The sequence below is a fragment of the Anser cygnoides genome, chromosome 5 (assembly GCF_040182565.1).
Source record: "Anser cygnoides isolate HZ-2024a breed goose chromosome 5, Taihu_goose_T2T_genome, whole genome shotgun sequence".
Taxonomy (NCBI): Eukaryota; Metazoa; Chordata; class Aves; order Anseriformes; family Anatidae; genus Anser; species Anser cygnoides.
The window spans coordinates 1,333,672-1,350,489 of NC_089877.1; the positions used below are offsets into that span (position 1 = coordinate 1,333,672).

At 41.0% G+C, this 16,818-nt stretch overlaps 1 protein-coding gene across 11 annotated transcripts in view; it reads right to left on the reverse strand.

The window, feature by feature from the left end:
- TEAD1 (TEA domain transcription factor 1) overlaps positions 1–16,818 on the reverse strand; it is a 160,557-nt gene that overhangs the window by 30,247 nt on the left and 113,492 nt on the right. For 3 of the 11 annotated variants that reach the window (XM_066997603.1, XM_066997604.1, XM_066997602.1), the window contains 7 exons: positions 14,120–14,182; positions 13,969–14,031; positions 6,155–6,166; positions 4,835–4,969; positions 4,597–4,643; positions 3,646–3,707; positions 1,546–1,670 (listed from right to left, as the gene is read on the reverse strand). In XM_066997603.1, the coding sequence (XP_066853704.1) occupies positions 1,546–1,670; positions 3,646–3,707; positions 4,597–4,643; positions 4,835–4,969; positions 6,155–6,166; positions 13,969–14,031; positions 14,120–14,182 (507 nt within the window). The remainder of the gene's footprint in view (positions 1–1,545; positions 1,671–3,645; positions 3,708–4,596; positions 4,644–4,834; positions 4,970–6,154; positions 6,167–13,968; positions 14,032–14,119; positions 14,183–16,818) is intronic. The other 8 variants (XM_066997605.1, XM_048070073.2, XM_066997606.1 and 5 more) reach the window with 8 other exon arrangements.

The window sequence follows — 16,818 nt, forward strand, 5'->3', positions numbered from 1 at the left end:
AATGACACAGTAGGAAGAGGGGATGTGCATAAGGTACATGAGAAACACTCAGTGTAGTAAATTTACACACTAGAAGAAACAACCATGATGAGAATAGAGTGGGTGCAGGTGTCTTCATCTCTGGGAAGGCACTTGACCCAGGGGTGACTGCAGTAGCAGTCTGCTTGGAGCGGCCCACAGGAGTCAGGGCTACTGGGGGAGTGTGGGCATGGGGGCCCCAGGAGCTGCCTGGTGGCAGCGGGGTCTCAGGGAAACCACGCAGTACTGAACCACTGGGCAGGAACTGAGGAAATGGTACCTTCTGCCAAACACCTCCTTCCACAAAGTTAATTGAACCTGGCAAAATGGGACATTCAGCAACCCAGCACACCACCACATATTTAGTATATGAATAGTGGAGATATGGTGTATTTTTGCTGGGATGTTTCTCTGCCAGGAGCATTCCCCTGTTGCAAGGTTTCTGGGCTATGTCTCTGGTCTCCATTATGCAGGGCAAACAGTTGCTGGATAACACCTCTGGCCAGAGCCCATAAATGCTATGGTTTCCAGTACTTAATTATAAAGAGCAAGCGATAGCTTCTCTCTGCTCCAAGCTACTGTATTTTACCAGAAATCTGAACAAGAATGGCCTGTCTATATCACCCATTCATGCCATTATTTGCTTTTCAGCAGTTATGTCAATAAAAATCCAGGTTCAAGCTGAAAGAAGCTCTTTTGATTTTTTTGTGACACTGTAGAAACAGTGCTAGGCTACTCACAAATGTCTGTGGTAAACATATCATGATTAATATCAAGGTTCAAAGCTAGCTAGAGTAGAAAAAAAAAATTACAGCCAACTTCACAAACTGCCCTTGCAGGTACAGTATGAAGACTGAAAAACAAATCAAAAACAAAACCTTCCTCAAAAAAGCACAAAGGAAAACAAAAAAGAAAAACAGAAAAAAAGAAAACAAAGCAAAAAACAAACAACCAAACTAAACTAAACTAAAATAAAACATCAAAACCTTGGATTGGGCCTTAAGGCACAAGATCAAGACTCAATGATAGAACATTTAGACAGGTAACGTTAAAAAAAAAAAAAGGAAGTGATACAGACGAATGGTATATGCTTGGAAGGCTTGAACCAAAAAGGACTGTCCTAAAGATACCCAGAGGATAACCCTAATGTCAGGTTTTTAAAAGGCCATGCATATTTTCTATGCAAGCCCTTGATTTTGTTTGTTAGGAAACAGATTATGTTGTAACTTATAGTTTAGTTACTGAATTATTACCAAAAGCATGACGTAATTTGGTACAACTGCTAAAGTAGATTAACAATGAGGCATAGTGAACCATGTCTGCTTTCAGAGAGGCCTCTCCCTTCAGCAAATGAAGAAAGGGTGAGAAAGGAAAATGTGGTATCACGGTGAAAGGAATATTACACCGAACAATGATGAACACAGAAATACTAGGTGTATTCCATCAGGCTTAGCCCTAGAAAACATACTCAGAGTGGGAAGCAAGTGAGAAAAGCTAAAGCTGAGTGGACGCGAGAGCAACACTCACTGATTCAGGATCCCTCTGCTGTTCAAGGAAAGCTGAAAACTCCACCAGCCTGAGCTTGGTTGTACCAATCGATCGGCCTTGCCATGCAGGGACCGAGGGAGCTGGAGCTGACGTAGGCTCAAATCCTAAAGCAAAGAAACCATTTTCATGAAGAAGTTGATTGTTCCTCAGTTTAAAATGTCTGAATTAAATATAATCAGGAATCACCCATGTAGCCCATTGGTCATTTATATTAATTTTAACAAGAATTCAGAGACTTAAAATAGGAAAAACAAAAAGTAGAAAACAAGGTCCCAACAGAGTAAGCTAAAACTGGTTTAATTAAAAGATCTGCTGCTTTGTTTCCTAGGGCTTGTAACTAATCATAGAATTTTTGTTTAAATTATATACTAGATTGCAGAGATTTATAGAAACTTCACACAGACTTACAGCTGACCCTTCCTTGGAAACAGGCAGCAAGACTCAGAGGAGATATTACTGCCTTGGGAGTCAGGAGAACGAGCCTCCATTTCTGGCTCCTAATGTGCCATGTTACAAGTAAATCACCTCTCTTTTTGCCTGTTTCTCCTGCCACTCTCAAGTCCTCTCTCTGCTATTTAGAGTACAAGCTTCCCAGTGCAGGGACTGTCTCTTACTATGTATTTGCACATTGGGTCCTTGACTTCTTTTGGAGCTTTTAGGCATCATTATATTACATATAATAATAAATAATTACTGTAGAGAGCTGAATCATACTCTAAAAAGAAAATTTTAAATTGATAATAAAGAGGGAATGACATGATCTAGAGAGAGAAGGGATGTTAACCACAATTTCTAATTCACCTCAAGAGAATGAATAAATGCTATCTCTTGCTTCTCATTGTGGAAAATCAGATGAGAAGGAAACAAAACAGCAAAGGAAGAAGAGAAAAGCTGTGGCTGAAAGGCAGAAACTGATCTTGGGAGAGACACAGGCACAAGAAAGGTTAGAAAACCAAGATGAACCTTAACTGGTTTGAGAAGCAGGGAGAGGTCACAGATAGTGGATATGCCCATATCTCGCAGCGGGAGTTTGGGAGCTGGCTCCAAACCTCAAATTTAGGCAATGAAGGTTTGAGGCTTGTGTGAAGCAGGGAATTACAAAAGTGACTGGTTAGACGTGAACAGGAATTCTAATGACGGAAAAACTATGTATGATTTTTGGCTGGTTTTGAAATACTAACAATCCTATTTTGAAAGAAAACATAGAAGAATAAAAGATGATGATTCTAAATGTCTGACATAGAGAACAATTTAATAAGTAAGGAATATCAAGAGAAAGGAAATAATCAAGGATGCAGAAAGATAGTTATAACTATTGTATGGTATTGTATAAGTATTGTATAGCAGGAAGTTAGAAAATAAAAAGTATGAAAGTGTCAGAAAACTGCAGGTCAGAGTCAGAAGCATGGTGTAGTTTTGGCAAGGGAGATGTAAAGTTAATTGTCATCTACAAAGAAGTAATACACTTTCCTGAAATTATGCATGAAACAAACATGGGAAAAGGAGTATGGAAGTAGCCATAGAAAAGCTTGATTGGTTTGAGCAAAGGAAGTCACAACAAACATTAAGCACCTATCAAAGTGGTACCAGGCAGACCCGAACTTTTTCAGGGGGTAAAGAGTTATCAACAACCAGATGCACAGATGTGTCCTATACTTAACGTTAAACATAAATGGTTCTGGACTAGTTTTTTGCCTCAATTTAAAATAATGAAAGCTTATTCTTGTTACAGATGGAAGTAAGATTTAGCTATTAAAATATAAACAAGCATCCTACTATTCTTGTTTTACCGTAGCATTTTCCTACAATATGAAATGCTGACTAGAGATCATATATCACTTACATACGAGTGCTTCCTGTCTAAAATGTAAAAACAAACACAAAATATCCCAGACCCACTGATTTTCCCTCATATATAACCAGGTACTAGGACATTGGTAGCTGTCTGGGACTCGTCTTTGGTTTGGCTACTGGGGCCATAGATACGGAGTAGTGGCTCTGTCCACGTCAGGAATTAATACATCACATCCAGGACACAATTCACGTCTTTTAAAAGGTGACTATAAATGAATGAATTACCTGAAATGGGAGCTGTGACTGATGGCTGTATAGGATAGGCCTGCTGAACGAATGGCTTTACACTGGAATAAATAGTTACACAAAAATCATACACCATGCCATCTACAGTAAATTCCATTACAGTCACATACACAGTTAATGAGCTTTACCCACAAACATATCTCCTCCTTAGATAGAATATTTAACAGACAAACAATAAATAGTCAATAGCAAGAGACGGGGCATGAGAATTACACCCAACATGTAAGTGAGAAGCTTATCTGCACTCAGTCATGCAGTGGAAAACCTAACCTGCCAGCTGCAAGTATTGACGCAGACACGGGTGGAGATTGCTTTACCTCCCAATAAATCCAGAGGACATTGAAGGACTGGGGCACAAAGACTCTTTCCCATGGACCTCAAGGAAATAAGGTGGGGACAACTTGAAGAATAAGGCTGGCAGATGTTGCTCCAGAGACTGCTGCAGGGCTAAAAATGTGACACGTGATGGTCGCCCGAAGGCTTCCCCTGTAAAGTGCTGTTGCTACCAAGGGGCAGTGACCCCATCAACCACTAACAGGTCATCATCTGCCCTGCAGGAAAGTAAGTCCCCCTTGTCTCCAGTACTGCTTAGATATTTAAATGAGGGTGGAGGTATCTGTGCTGGAAACCTATTCACAGGCAAAACCTTATTAGTTGCTTCCCTGGCATCATCATTGCATCTTATCATGCAAAGAGAGAAAAAGGAGTGTGAGCATTAGGGATTTAGCCTCAGTTGTGAGGACTGCGATCCCTTACAACTTTTCAAATGTGAGTTCACATCACTGTAGGGCTCTTCCTTTCCCTACAACTACCTTTTCCTTCGTTTTAGAAAAATTCACAAATTAGTGCCTCATCAATATCCTCTGGCAGCAAAGTGTAGAAGCCAGCCCCATGCTGCATACAGAAACATACTTTAATTTCGAGACTTACTCTTGCGAGGATCCAGGCTGCCCTGTTTGAATCATGCCCGGCCAAAACTGAAAGAGGAAAAACAAACAAACAGACCCACAATTGTTTTCTCTGTTGAAAGATTTTGGTTGTTTCTGAACAAGCATGATTCCTTTTGCAAAGGCAAGTGAAAGCATTAATCTATTCATTCAACCTTAGTTTTCTACTGAACAGTGTTAGAGAATATAGGGATTTTTTTGGGACTCAGCTAACAACTTACCCCAGGTGCCCCAGGAAATGTAGGACGGGGAATTCCTGGCAGGCCCAGCTTGTTGTGAATAGCAGTAGCTGAGACTATCTGAGCTGATGACATTGCTGCCATGTGCTGGAGTGCTTTGTCCTTTGCTGTCTGATCCTTTAATATGACAATTACATGGAGTCTTAAAACATTTGGCACAACAAATGATGTTAAATAACTGCAGCTACAAGCACGTAACTAAAAACTTAAAAAGCCACACGGAAAATGCAAAAATAACAAACCATGCAGGAAAAAAAATACAGCACGGAGGCTAACACTCAAACTACCTCAAGGCAAAACCTCCTCTCAGACATGCATGGTAGACCTGAATTCTCACAGTCTGCTCTGCCAACATGCAGAAGGCTCTGGGAGAGCAAACTGCTGCCCACTTATTTATCTGGGCAAATTCTGCTGATTTTAAATCATGCTGGAGTAAACACAATCTGCTGCTAAGGCTCTGCTTGCAGGACAGGGATCACTGAGATTTGAGCTCTATCATTTAGATCTAAGAGAAGTTTGCCTTTAGTATTACATAGTAAAATGAGAACACAGAACTGCAACTGACTGTAAACAATGACAGACTTATCTTAATGCTTACAGGTTTAGACACATTTCCGAGTCTGTTTTACAACAAATATTTTAAATATTAGATCACAAAAATACAAATTACATTTTAAATTTCCAATTGTGGTGCTTCACTAATATAAAGTGTTCCCAAAGAAAACCAGCCATAAAATTTCTGCTGTTTTCAAGCATATATGAACAAGTTTAGGAAAAGATGGGTTGTTATTGATTACTTGTATTAGAGCAGCGTTCGGAGTCCTAGTCACTGCCAATCATGTATGATCACAGAATAGAAAAGGAAAGCCTCTTAATGCAACAGGGTTAATTAAGTGGGTATTTTAGGTCAGGTAAAATAAGTAAACAACAGACTGTTACTATCTGGTAAAGTGCGGTTCCTCATCTGGAAATACTGGATTAATATGTGCTAATATTTAGGTACATGACTTAGAATGAAGGAACACAAGCAATATTAAGCAAGGATTTTTTTGGTTGTCTGGTTTTATTTTACAAGCAAAGTAGCAAGCATGCTGGCAAGAGATGCATGCTCTTATATACAGTATATGACTTTGCACATACGCTCCCTCTAAAGCTTATATGTAGTAGTACTATAGGTGAGCAGTTCTTCCTTTGAATAGCTCCTTTAGAAACAGCACAGGCTGAAAGTACAAGAAAAGCTAGCCAAAAATTCTGCCAAGCACAGCTAAGGTACATAATACTTGGTTTAGTTAAAATACTTACCATGCTTGTTACCTGGGTACAACAACAAACAGTTTATTAAAATGCTTGTGTAGAATAGCAAATTTTTAGCAAAATAAGAACAAAATAGTAAGAGACAAAGGAAGAGCAGCTTGCTCAACATTAAATACTAGGTTTAAACAAATGCATTATTTTCACCTAGGGACTGATTCATTAAAAGGAAAAAAAAAATCTGCAGAACTCTGGGCGTAAATGATGCCACCTCCCCGTGTGAAAGCTGCAGACAGTGAGTGCAGGGGATCGCTGCTGTGCTTGTTTCCCTGAGCTGGGACACGGGGGCCTCCATGGGCTTCAGCCTGGCGCCCGCTTGCCCAGGAGAGCGGCAGGTGGAGCAGGGGAGTAGCTGCTGCCAGCAGCATGCCCTCTGCACCTCACAAGGGGAGAGTCTCAAGCGCGATCTGCTTACAGCAGTAGTAAGATTGGCAGGCCCTTGGGAGCTTCCTGCACGGCAGAGCAGGATGCTGCTTTCTGACCTGTCTAAACCTCGGGAGCACCACACTGCAGCTGATGATGCATCTACAGAGCAGCTTCTGTCCTGTTGCTGTGTGTGATCAAAACTTGGCCGCTTCACCAACCTGTAGGTTTCCCTTCTATCACCATCTCACTTGGTAAGGGCTGCATGTCAGCTCTGACCCTGCCTGCTGCTGGCACCCACCCCTGCCCGCCCCAGGATGGGAGGGTGTGCAACAGAGGTTTGGCACAGGATGCTTTACTGACTGTCTTCAGATGCCTGCAGACCACGGGGCTAAAAATTGCCTTGGCAGGCGTTAAGAGGTGGCAATGTCCTGAGATCCACGCAGCACTCCAAGGAAGCCAACCTCGCTACCATCCTGCATGGGCAGAAGGACCCCCTGTCATGAACACATGAGAAAGGGGGGGATGTCCTTAAGCAATAACTGGCACAGACTATGGAGATAGTAGCTCCATCAGGCCTTTCTGTGTCTTTTCCCCTGTATTTTGTTATGTGAACTCCATACTTTCTTTTCACAGGAGCTGCAATGCTTAAGCTGTCCTGTGAAGCTCTTATCCTCTAATAGCAGTAAGTCTGATGTGCCTTGACTTCAGGAACAGTGACACGGATTTGGGGAGGGAGGAAATATCTGCTGTTTTGTGATGTGAGAAGGGATGTTCCTCTCTTGGCAATTGCTGCTTTTCATCTAAGAATGTTCTGCATTTTGTGATGGCCACTCATTCAGTCTTTTGATTACATTTTAGGAGGATGGAGAAAAAGCAAAAATAGATAGGTGACTGCTTAGCAACACAGCCCTTGCAGGAGGGCTAGTCTTCATGAGTTTCACAGACTCTTATAGAACTTCCCAGTGGCGACAAATCTGCCAGCTCTGCTGAACATCAAGATACTCAGTCAACATGCATCAAAGGGAAGTTTCACCTTTTGTAGGCTTAGGAACCTATGCATAGTCAGAAGACCATTTTTCTAAAAGTAGTTTTAACTTACATTGAAACGTGGAAGAAATCCAGTTCAAAATCAAATGCAAATGCTTAAAAAGGTACTGACTTCTACTAGCACAAAGCACTTTCAGCTCCAGGAACGTTTTGTAGAGCTGCAAGGTGGTGGCCTGTGCTTGTATAATAAGGCAGACTTCACAGTCTTCAAAAAGAAATCGGAAAACCACATTTTGAAGCTGTTTATTTGAACTGAAATATCAGCTTGTCTGTGACTTAAAAAAACAAATATACTGGGCTTTTTTTATGCTGTGGAGAGCGCGTGTAACCAGCAGGGAATGACTTTCCACCTGTCACTGCAATGTGCCGCTTCTGGGATGAAACTTGGTAACTGATTAATAACACACAATGGTATTACATCACAGTTTAGGTGGCAAGAGAAGTAATATATCCAATTAAAACGGCAGGGGTAATTTAAACAGGCAGATTACAGTAATTACCCAGGTTGGAATTTGGCCAGGACAAATGGGTTAACACCCCTACACTAGACAGGAACGTTGTGGGATTTTCAATGACCGCAAATAGTTAAGACTTTGATTTCCTATCTTGTCCGAGACAGAAAGGATTTGGTTTTGCTCACTTGTGCTGCTGTGTGAAGCTGGAATAAATCTTTTCTGGTCATTGAGTTTTATTCTGCTGTACATAAAATAAGTTTGGCCCAGTGTGCTGCAGAGCACCATGATTGTGTTCAGCAGGGGCTATGAGGGGACAATATCTCCCACTGAATCATTAAATCCTGCCGGGGCTTAAGGTATTCCTTGGATAGGTCCCATCTGGCCCTGCCCAGGCTTGACCCTACTTAATTTATGAGCTCTGATGGGATTGCTGCTGCCCAGGAATGATGCTGTAGTAAGTAACAGGCTGCACTCTTCAACTGCTGTCTTCCCCTCTCCTTATAAAAGTCTTCTATGCTGTGGTACGTAATTGGTGATGTTACTGAGAAGGATTTACAGTGCAATCAATGAAAATCTGGAGTAGTTTCACTAAATCCCTAAAAGTCATCACTGTAATGGAGATCAGGATCTGCCTCTTGTTTTAGCCAACTGCTTCTGGCTACAGTTGCAAACACTTTGTTTTTGGAAGGGGTAAGCTCTAAGAACCTAATGGAAGGAGACTACATAACTTTTAATGAATCAGGCCCTTGAGTTTTACTTTTCACCCATTAGTTTTGGAATGTAAAATACATAGTTAAGTTAGGTAGGAATAATACTCCAGTATCATCCAATTATAATTCTTAATATCCATAAAAGCCCCATGTGAAATAAGAGTTCTACATGACAAGCACAAAGGGATTTATGTTTGACTTTCCTTTAATCCAACATAAATTGATCAGTTCAAACTAGTTCCCCAGCAAAAATAAAAACTGTTAGCCTAGAATGATAAATGGGGCTTTGAATACCGTGTTGTCTATGACTTTGGAAAAAAAATCTAAGACAGTCTGAGGAAAATTATGCACAACAGAACACAATATTAATTCAAGCAGGCCTAAAACCTGTATGAATATTTAAAATAAAAAACTTCTGTAAGGAGAAAAATATGTCAGAAGAGAAGAAACAACAATTGGCTCACAAAATGAGTATTACAGTAACACTAACATAAAATAGTTTCCTAATAAGCAATTTTGCAGATGTTATTTCTGCTCAGATCTTGTATTGATTCAAGTAACCTTTGCAATAATTAGCTGTAGCTCAAAAAAGATAAACAAATCATGAAAATATACAATTGTTCTGGACAAAAGATAGAGAGCACTTCAGTGTTTCTAGCCCTGATCTCCAATTTGCTTATTATTAGAGAAGACAGGAGTAAATACAAAAGCTGGCTATTTCAGCCAGGCAATAGCTAATGCCAAGAAGAGAATGCGCATTCAAAGCTGTCCCAACTTGCTGCCTAATGAGTAGCAATTAATCCATCTTATTGTATTTCAAAATGCTGAAGACTCCATTCACATCAAAGGGAATTTTTCAAGGCTTTTATCATTGTTCATTTAAAAAGTATAGAGCTATCTTTAGCATTTCATAATTGACAACAATATTTTCTTTTTATCCCTCAATGTGGAATGTAGAATAATGGATTTTAAAACATGTAATATGTGTGAACTGCAGGCATTTTAATGTTTCTTTTTGTCTCTGTCTAATTAATATTGCACTATGAAAAAAAAAATCTGAAATGAAAGTCTAAGATAGATGTATATCCTGCTGTGAAGACCTTTACTCTTTGTTTAGGCACAACTTCCAATCCATCTTTTCTCCTGAAGGTAATTTTGGCACCCTGTCAGTGCAGAGGTGGGAAATGCTGCAACCTAACACTACAGACTGGTGTATTTGACATGGAAAACATTAGAAAGTAAAAATTCTGCCTTGCCTTCTCCAGTGTCTGCATGAGAGGAAATGTCATGAAGAGGAGTCGCCTTTCAGATCTGTCTCTAAGGACTGCTTTATCCCAGCCTCTCTTTCCTTTTTCATGAAGTGAAATTTCTCTAACCTCAGGAAGATTTTAATAACCTCAGAAAATTAAGATAAAATCTTTAAAGCAGGAGTGTTTTGCTGTTGTAAAAGAAATTAAAATGTACAACATCCCTGGAAGGGCTGATGAGACATTCTCAATTGGTGGTCCTGAAATGCAACAACAGCATTTACTGGTAAAACTTCTCTTTCTTGCAGGCTAAGGATCTATCCACCTGGAACACCTCTAGGCACTTGTCCTCAAAGAAAAGGGACTTCATTGGACCAAGCAAACTTGATGACATACAGGCAAGTTTTCATCTGCTAGTTAAGCTTCAGTAATATTCTACCCAATGACATGGATAGATAAATTCAATGCCATGAAGATAGCTCTGAAATCTTTCCACCCATTTGGATATTCGCAGAATATAACCACAAGAAGATTTGCCAAGTCTTCTCCTTGCCATGAGCAGGGTCCAGATCAATGCAGGAAAGAAAGATTTCTTGGTCTACACTAAACCCAGCAGGTATTGGGAAAAAAAGACTTACTAGTTATACCCTTTTTCAAAGTAAAAGACCAGGGACTGTGGTCAATGACATAGATTGGCCATATCCTGAAAGATCAATAAGAAATGGTATTATAAGGAAAACTGCTAGCAAATAACATCAGCTGGGGAACAAGGGACTCCAAGCCATGCCCCTGCAAACCTCAAATCCCTGTTCATAATTATTTCAGCTAAAGCAGTGCCAGCACCCAGGGAACCACCACCTTCTCTGCAGTAACCTTCCCTGTGTACATGTGGGAGGTGCACAGAGGTGGGAGGTCTGGTGGCAAGAGAAAGAAACACGGAAGACAGAGATGTCCTCAGGTCAGAGCTGACTGATCTCGTAGTTACAGACTGGCATGAAGAATCTCTGGATTTTGTCCACAGGGTGCTTTCCCCTCATGCTGTAGGTGGGAAATCTGACAGTCTGACATCAAGTGCATGTGTTATTTTCAGTAGTAGTTGTTTTCCTGGAAGCCACCAATCAAGGGTTTTACAGAGTAATTGTAAGAGCTAGCTCACTGCTAACATGGTGAGAGTGGCCCAGGTCAGAAGCAGTTGTTCCCCTTGGCTATCTTCTTCCTGGTCTTCCCTTTGCTGGGAAATGCTGGCAGCACTACTCCAGGAGGATGAAAGCCCATCACCTTCCAGGGGAGGGGTTGATGGGGCAGTCTGGGCTGCTGTCAAAGTGGTCCCTGATGAAACAGTGAGAATATGCAGATCCCAACATGTATTCACCTTGACTTCATTTCACATCAGTGATGTCCTTCTCAGGCAGTTTTCAATGGACTTCAGAAAATATGGATAGTTCAATACAGGAATAATGAGAAAAATACAGGCAGTGGTGCTATATAAAATGTTTGGAGTAATGAGGTTCCTTCTCAAGTCCAAAACCAGCAGCTTCTCCCAATTCCAGTGAGTATTTGCAGCTCCTTGGGAGAAAAAAGCGAGGGCTATCTTCTTGATAAGGTAGCTCCTTTACAGCACCTTCTTGCACATAAGTTTCAGCTCTTCCATTTGGGGAAAAAATATCTGGTGAAGGCTGCAACTCCTCTGGAAGTGTCCCGTGCAAGAGGGTAGATGCCATGCCATGGCACTTCGTTCATTGAGACCAAGAACAGCAAGAAAAAGAAGAAGGAAATGGGGAGAACCTGGCTCCCCTGCCATTTCTGGGCACTTCTCAGGCCAAGGGTCCTAGAGGAGTTGCATGGGCTGTGTTGGGACTCCTGGGGGAGCTAAATCATGGGGGCAGGAAGACTACCTGGAGGCAGCAGGTACAGGACGAACCGCCTGGGACCTGCTGGCCAGAAGGATGGGCTGAAGGACAGGGCAGCGTTTGCCACTGGTGATTCCTGAAGAGTGGCAAGTGCAGGGGCTGGCAAACCTGTCACTAGCATGCTCTCCATATCCATGGAGCAGCTGTTGACGCAAACACCTTCTGTAGAGCAGCAGAGACATGGATATGGGAGACTCTTGATGAATCGATACATTTTTTGCATCAAAACGGTGGCTCCCTTGTTCTCTGCTCAGCTTTGGGAGAGCTGCAACCCACTGATGGGTGGGAAGTGGCAGCAAGGTTGGAAGGTCTTATGAAATATCTTGTTGCCCTAACATATCTTTCCTTCTTCGGGCGACTCCTCAAAATGAAAAATCCCTCTGGATCTCTATTTACTGCAAATGCTATCTAGGCTAGAGGTCTCAAATATAACCTAACAAGAGGTTAGCTAGCTGCTTTCTCCTTTGGAAAGCTTCAGTAAAAGTCAGATAGCAGGTGCAGCAATTAAGAATTTTATTTATTTATTTATTGCTTTAGAAATGTCTTCATATTTTATTTTTGGCATTGAGAAAATGAAATATTTCAGAAGAGTAAATCCAAAAATTTTGTTAGGCTTCTAAGCCTGCATTTTGGTATCTAGGTGAGTTTCCTGATTTTTGTAGCCCTGAGTGCTCAACAGTCCTATAAAACGCCCTGAGAGCTGCTGGTGCTGAGCACATCTGAAAGTAAGGCAGCCTACTCACATACTTAATTTTAGGCATCAAGGATTGACAATTTAAGCTTAAAATGCTACATATCTCTGTATTATTGCACCCTCGGTTAAAAAGCAGTATGTTTAGGTTGTCTTAGTTGTTCTTTACAAACCCCAACTGCTCAGCCAGTGCAGCTAAAAAGCCAGCCACCAACAGCCATACAAGCTTGCCAGCATGCTGCCCACTGCGGATGAAAAACCCAGTGCTTCTGTCAAGAAGGCCTATTACACAGCCAGGCTGTTATTTATACGCTGCAGTTCCAGGATTGTGGTAAGCATCCGCAGTGCTCACCACTTAGCATTGTGAAATTACTTTCTGAAACGTTTTTGCTTTTCAGCTAGAACAAAAACATGATTTGTTCTCATCTGAGGAAAAAAAAAAAACAATAAAAAGAAAAAAGGAGGGAAGTAAAAGATTTACAAGTTCCTTTGCTTTTTATTAAAAAGAAAAAAAAAAATCGACAGCAAAAATTGCAAAACACCCTCTTCCACTTTTAAGTAATACGAAAACAAAATGAGTCCCAGGGTCTCCACTGGAAAACTTGAAAAAACAAGCAATCCAAGAAATCCCCATTAAACATTTCCAAGAGTTTCTTTTTAGCCTTAGAATATACTTCATGGAAACCAGGGAAAATTGGGACGCGTACATTTCATCATGTCAGATTGAGTAAACATACTTAGTTTTCCCTGAACAGGGCTCTGACTGAGGCTCTCCAAAGATTAAATGCCAATATTTTACTTTAAAAAACAAAATTTCAGAGAATCTTGTAAATAGTACGTAACTTCAGGTAATACTAGATTGTACTCCAGTAACACCTTGTAGCTAGAGCAATCGGGATAAGCTGTGCTCTCTGGCACAGCCTATTTTAAGTATTCTTGATAGCATTTCAAAAGCAGAGACAAAAAACATTTGGGAATGGGAAACAATTACCCCAATTACCTCTCTAGAAAAAAAAAAGAAAAAAAAAAGTAAAAAGCATCTACACAACTGCTTAAAAACCCTGTGTATTTAAATACACTCCTAGCACTCAACTGTTACAAAACCAAACCAAAAATAAAATAACGGGTTAAAAATCAGGTTTAGGTGCTGAGCTGTTACAAAGAGTAGCTCACTTTGCATTTGGACAGTGTTAAAACAATGTTTTTAATGTGAATGCTAGTGCAGAAACTGGAGATTAAACACAAAGAGACACAGACAGCTACCACATGCAGGAAAACGAGGTTACAGGCACGGCAGCACCAGGCGCTCGTCCATCACCGCGGGGAGGAGGAAGGGACAGGCATAGCAACCACAAGCCCAAAAGCAGAAAAGCGCATACCTTCAGCTTGGAATGAAAATCACGAGATTTCCTTCTGGCAAGAACCTGAATGTGACTAGACACCTGCAGGGTAGGGGAAGGGAGGAAACAAAGGAAAAGCCTGTAACCATGGAGATGAAAAGCCCCCTACAACTGGGCAAGCCAAACGTACCTTAATGGCGGCTTGAATTTCTCGAACTTTCTTTCTTGCTAAGACCTGTATGTGACTAGACACCTACATTGTTCAGGTTTATAGGAACAAAAAACAAAACAAACAAAAAAAAAAACAAACAAAAAAAAGAAAAACAAAAAGCAAATCAAATTTAAAATATCTATTTTTCTCTTTAAAAATAGTAAAAAAAACTTTTCTGAGGGGATTGAGTTATTTGCATCTTCAGTAAGCTCTGCTGTTAAAGATACCACACTCCCAGCCAGATACCAAGCTCCTAGCACTGAGGCTTAACAATACAGGTCATCACTGCAGTGATTTGATTAAGGGAAAAAAAAGTGGAACCCACCAGGTTGTGCACTCAGCTACAAGAGAGAAGACAGTTCGCAGCTGGCTGAAGCTCACGTGCTTTGGGACTGACCCCATCTGCAGCCGGTCCCGCATTCTGGTGCAGGGAGCCCACAGGGTTTCCCCCCATCTGTCAGGGCTGCAGACACCCACCCTGACCTCTTGACACTAGGCTGGAGACGTTAGGGCATTGAGAAGTCTCATCCGTTAGTTAGGCTGGTGCTCTGCAGCTCCAACAAGGAGCCTCAGGCTGTGTTTTGGCCCCACTGCTATGCCCCAAGTTCTGGACCAAATGGTAAAATATTGATACAATACAGGTCCCAGAACCTGTTCTGCCTTTCTCTGCAATCTCAGCGTCAAGTCCACCTGCAAAACGCTCATGTAAGCAGACACCAGTAACTTGGCACCAGCTCAAGCAATGTCCAGGTTTGGTCCATTATCATTACGTTTTGCATTTCAATAAGAAATGTGTGTAAAGTCAGTCCTGCACAAGATCTGTTATTGGCCAGAAGTTATTGCCTGTGCAGTGAAGGGTCTGGGACCTGACTGACGTTTCTGTTTACTCAGGCACATGCTGAAATCCATGATATTGATGCTGAGGGTTTAATGATGCTGTCCAGCATTGCTCGGTACTGCTCAGCATCCTGCAGACCTCTATGTGAAGGTTTAAAAACTGCAGTGATGGTAAAAACTGCTAAAGAGAAATCTTTTATTCTTATTTGTCACAGGGCATACCATACCAGGTGGTGTGCAATTTTCCTAAGTTACAATTCCTGTCTGGGAAAGAACACAAGCAAAAGAAAAGGAGAAACAAAGCTTCATTTCCTCCCTCTGTAAGTCTATTCCATGACAATAGCACACAAACACACACACAAAAAAAGCCTGTATTTTTAGTAGAGAAGCAAATAATAATGCATAAATGAGCATGGCTCCTGAAGGACACCTTCAGGGACTTCTTCAGAAACAGCTCAGGAACCAGTCTGCAGTAATTCAGTGTTATACTATTACTTACTAAGCAATTTTGTAGTCAAACATGTAGACCAAGTTTTGACACGTGTTCGCTTGTTTTGCTTTCAGTGGGATATTAGTGGTGTTAAAGGTTATACAGGAAGCACAATCATAACATTTAATTGCTCAGTTGAAACTCAGATATAATGACAATTGAACTTTTCTAGACAATTGTCAAAAGTGATTTATGAAAAATTATAGAGGGACATACAAGTATGGAGGCAGAACATCACCATATGTAAGCCATCACAACCCTCTTGGCTTCACTGCAGCTCTACTAGCATATACTGGCCAAAGATCTAGCCCACATAGTCTGTGTTTCAACTTCTGATGCAATATTAAGATCCCCAGTGTAGCCCCCGACAAGCAGAGTTCACATGGGCTTAACAGGGCAGAGCTTTCAACTTTTCTCTTTTGTTTCAGATTTCTTTGCCAATCTTTTGTTTATTCCTTCTCCATGCACTGCAGTTTCTCTCTTTTCTCATGGCTTTTTTCATCCCTCATACATATGTTTTCTTCCCAATTGACAAAGGACACCACCCAGGGCAAAGTATCACCCAGCTCAAAATGCTTTGAATACGAGCGTTGGCAGCAGGCCATCTTTGTGTGTGCTGACTCAGCATCACCTTTCTCTGCATTACAAAACACGTGTAGCATGCAAGCATACGAGACTCTGCCTTCCCCTTCATCAGTCACATGGATGGGGAGGAGGGGAATCTCGCACTTCATGTTAGAGAAAGCAAGGGGACTGTGATTTGCGAAGCATTTTGAAACAGCACAAGGGTTTAGTAACCACCACATTAACTACACAGAGCGTGTGCCTTCTGTAAGGCTGCTGATCACCGTGGATATTATAAATTAAAGGATTTAGTCATATGAGATAAGTTAATGGTTATGCGATAATCATCTGAAAAAGACTTAAGACTGGTTAGAGGTTTATTCTGACTCATTGAATGAAATCTTACCATGGTCACAGACCAGGAGCCTGAAGGCTCTTAGGGGATTTTTTTAAAAATTATTATTTCATCCTGTAGCAAGTACTGTCCATGAGCTGAGAGTATGATTAGGATCAGTCCTGCTACTTTTTATTCATTTACCTTTCATATCCAAGAATCATAAACTTTATAATATAGGTGAATTGGCTGGACATTTAGAAGCTCCATTATTCACCATCTCAAAATAATTATTACATTGTGTAATTGTCCATATAGAGAAATAAGGCACAATGCTTTATGCTTCTACTTTTACTTTTGATTTTTTTTTCCCAAACACAGGGATAATATCTTCATGTACCAGAGGCTAATAAAAAATGCACCTCCAACTGTCAAGGAAATGATGCACAACAC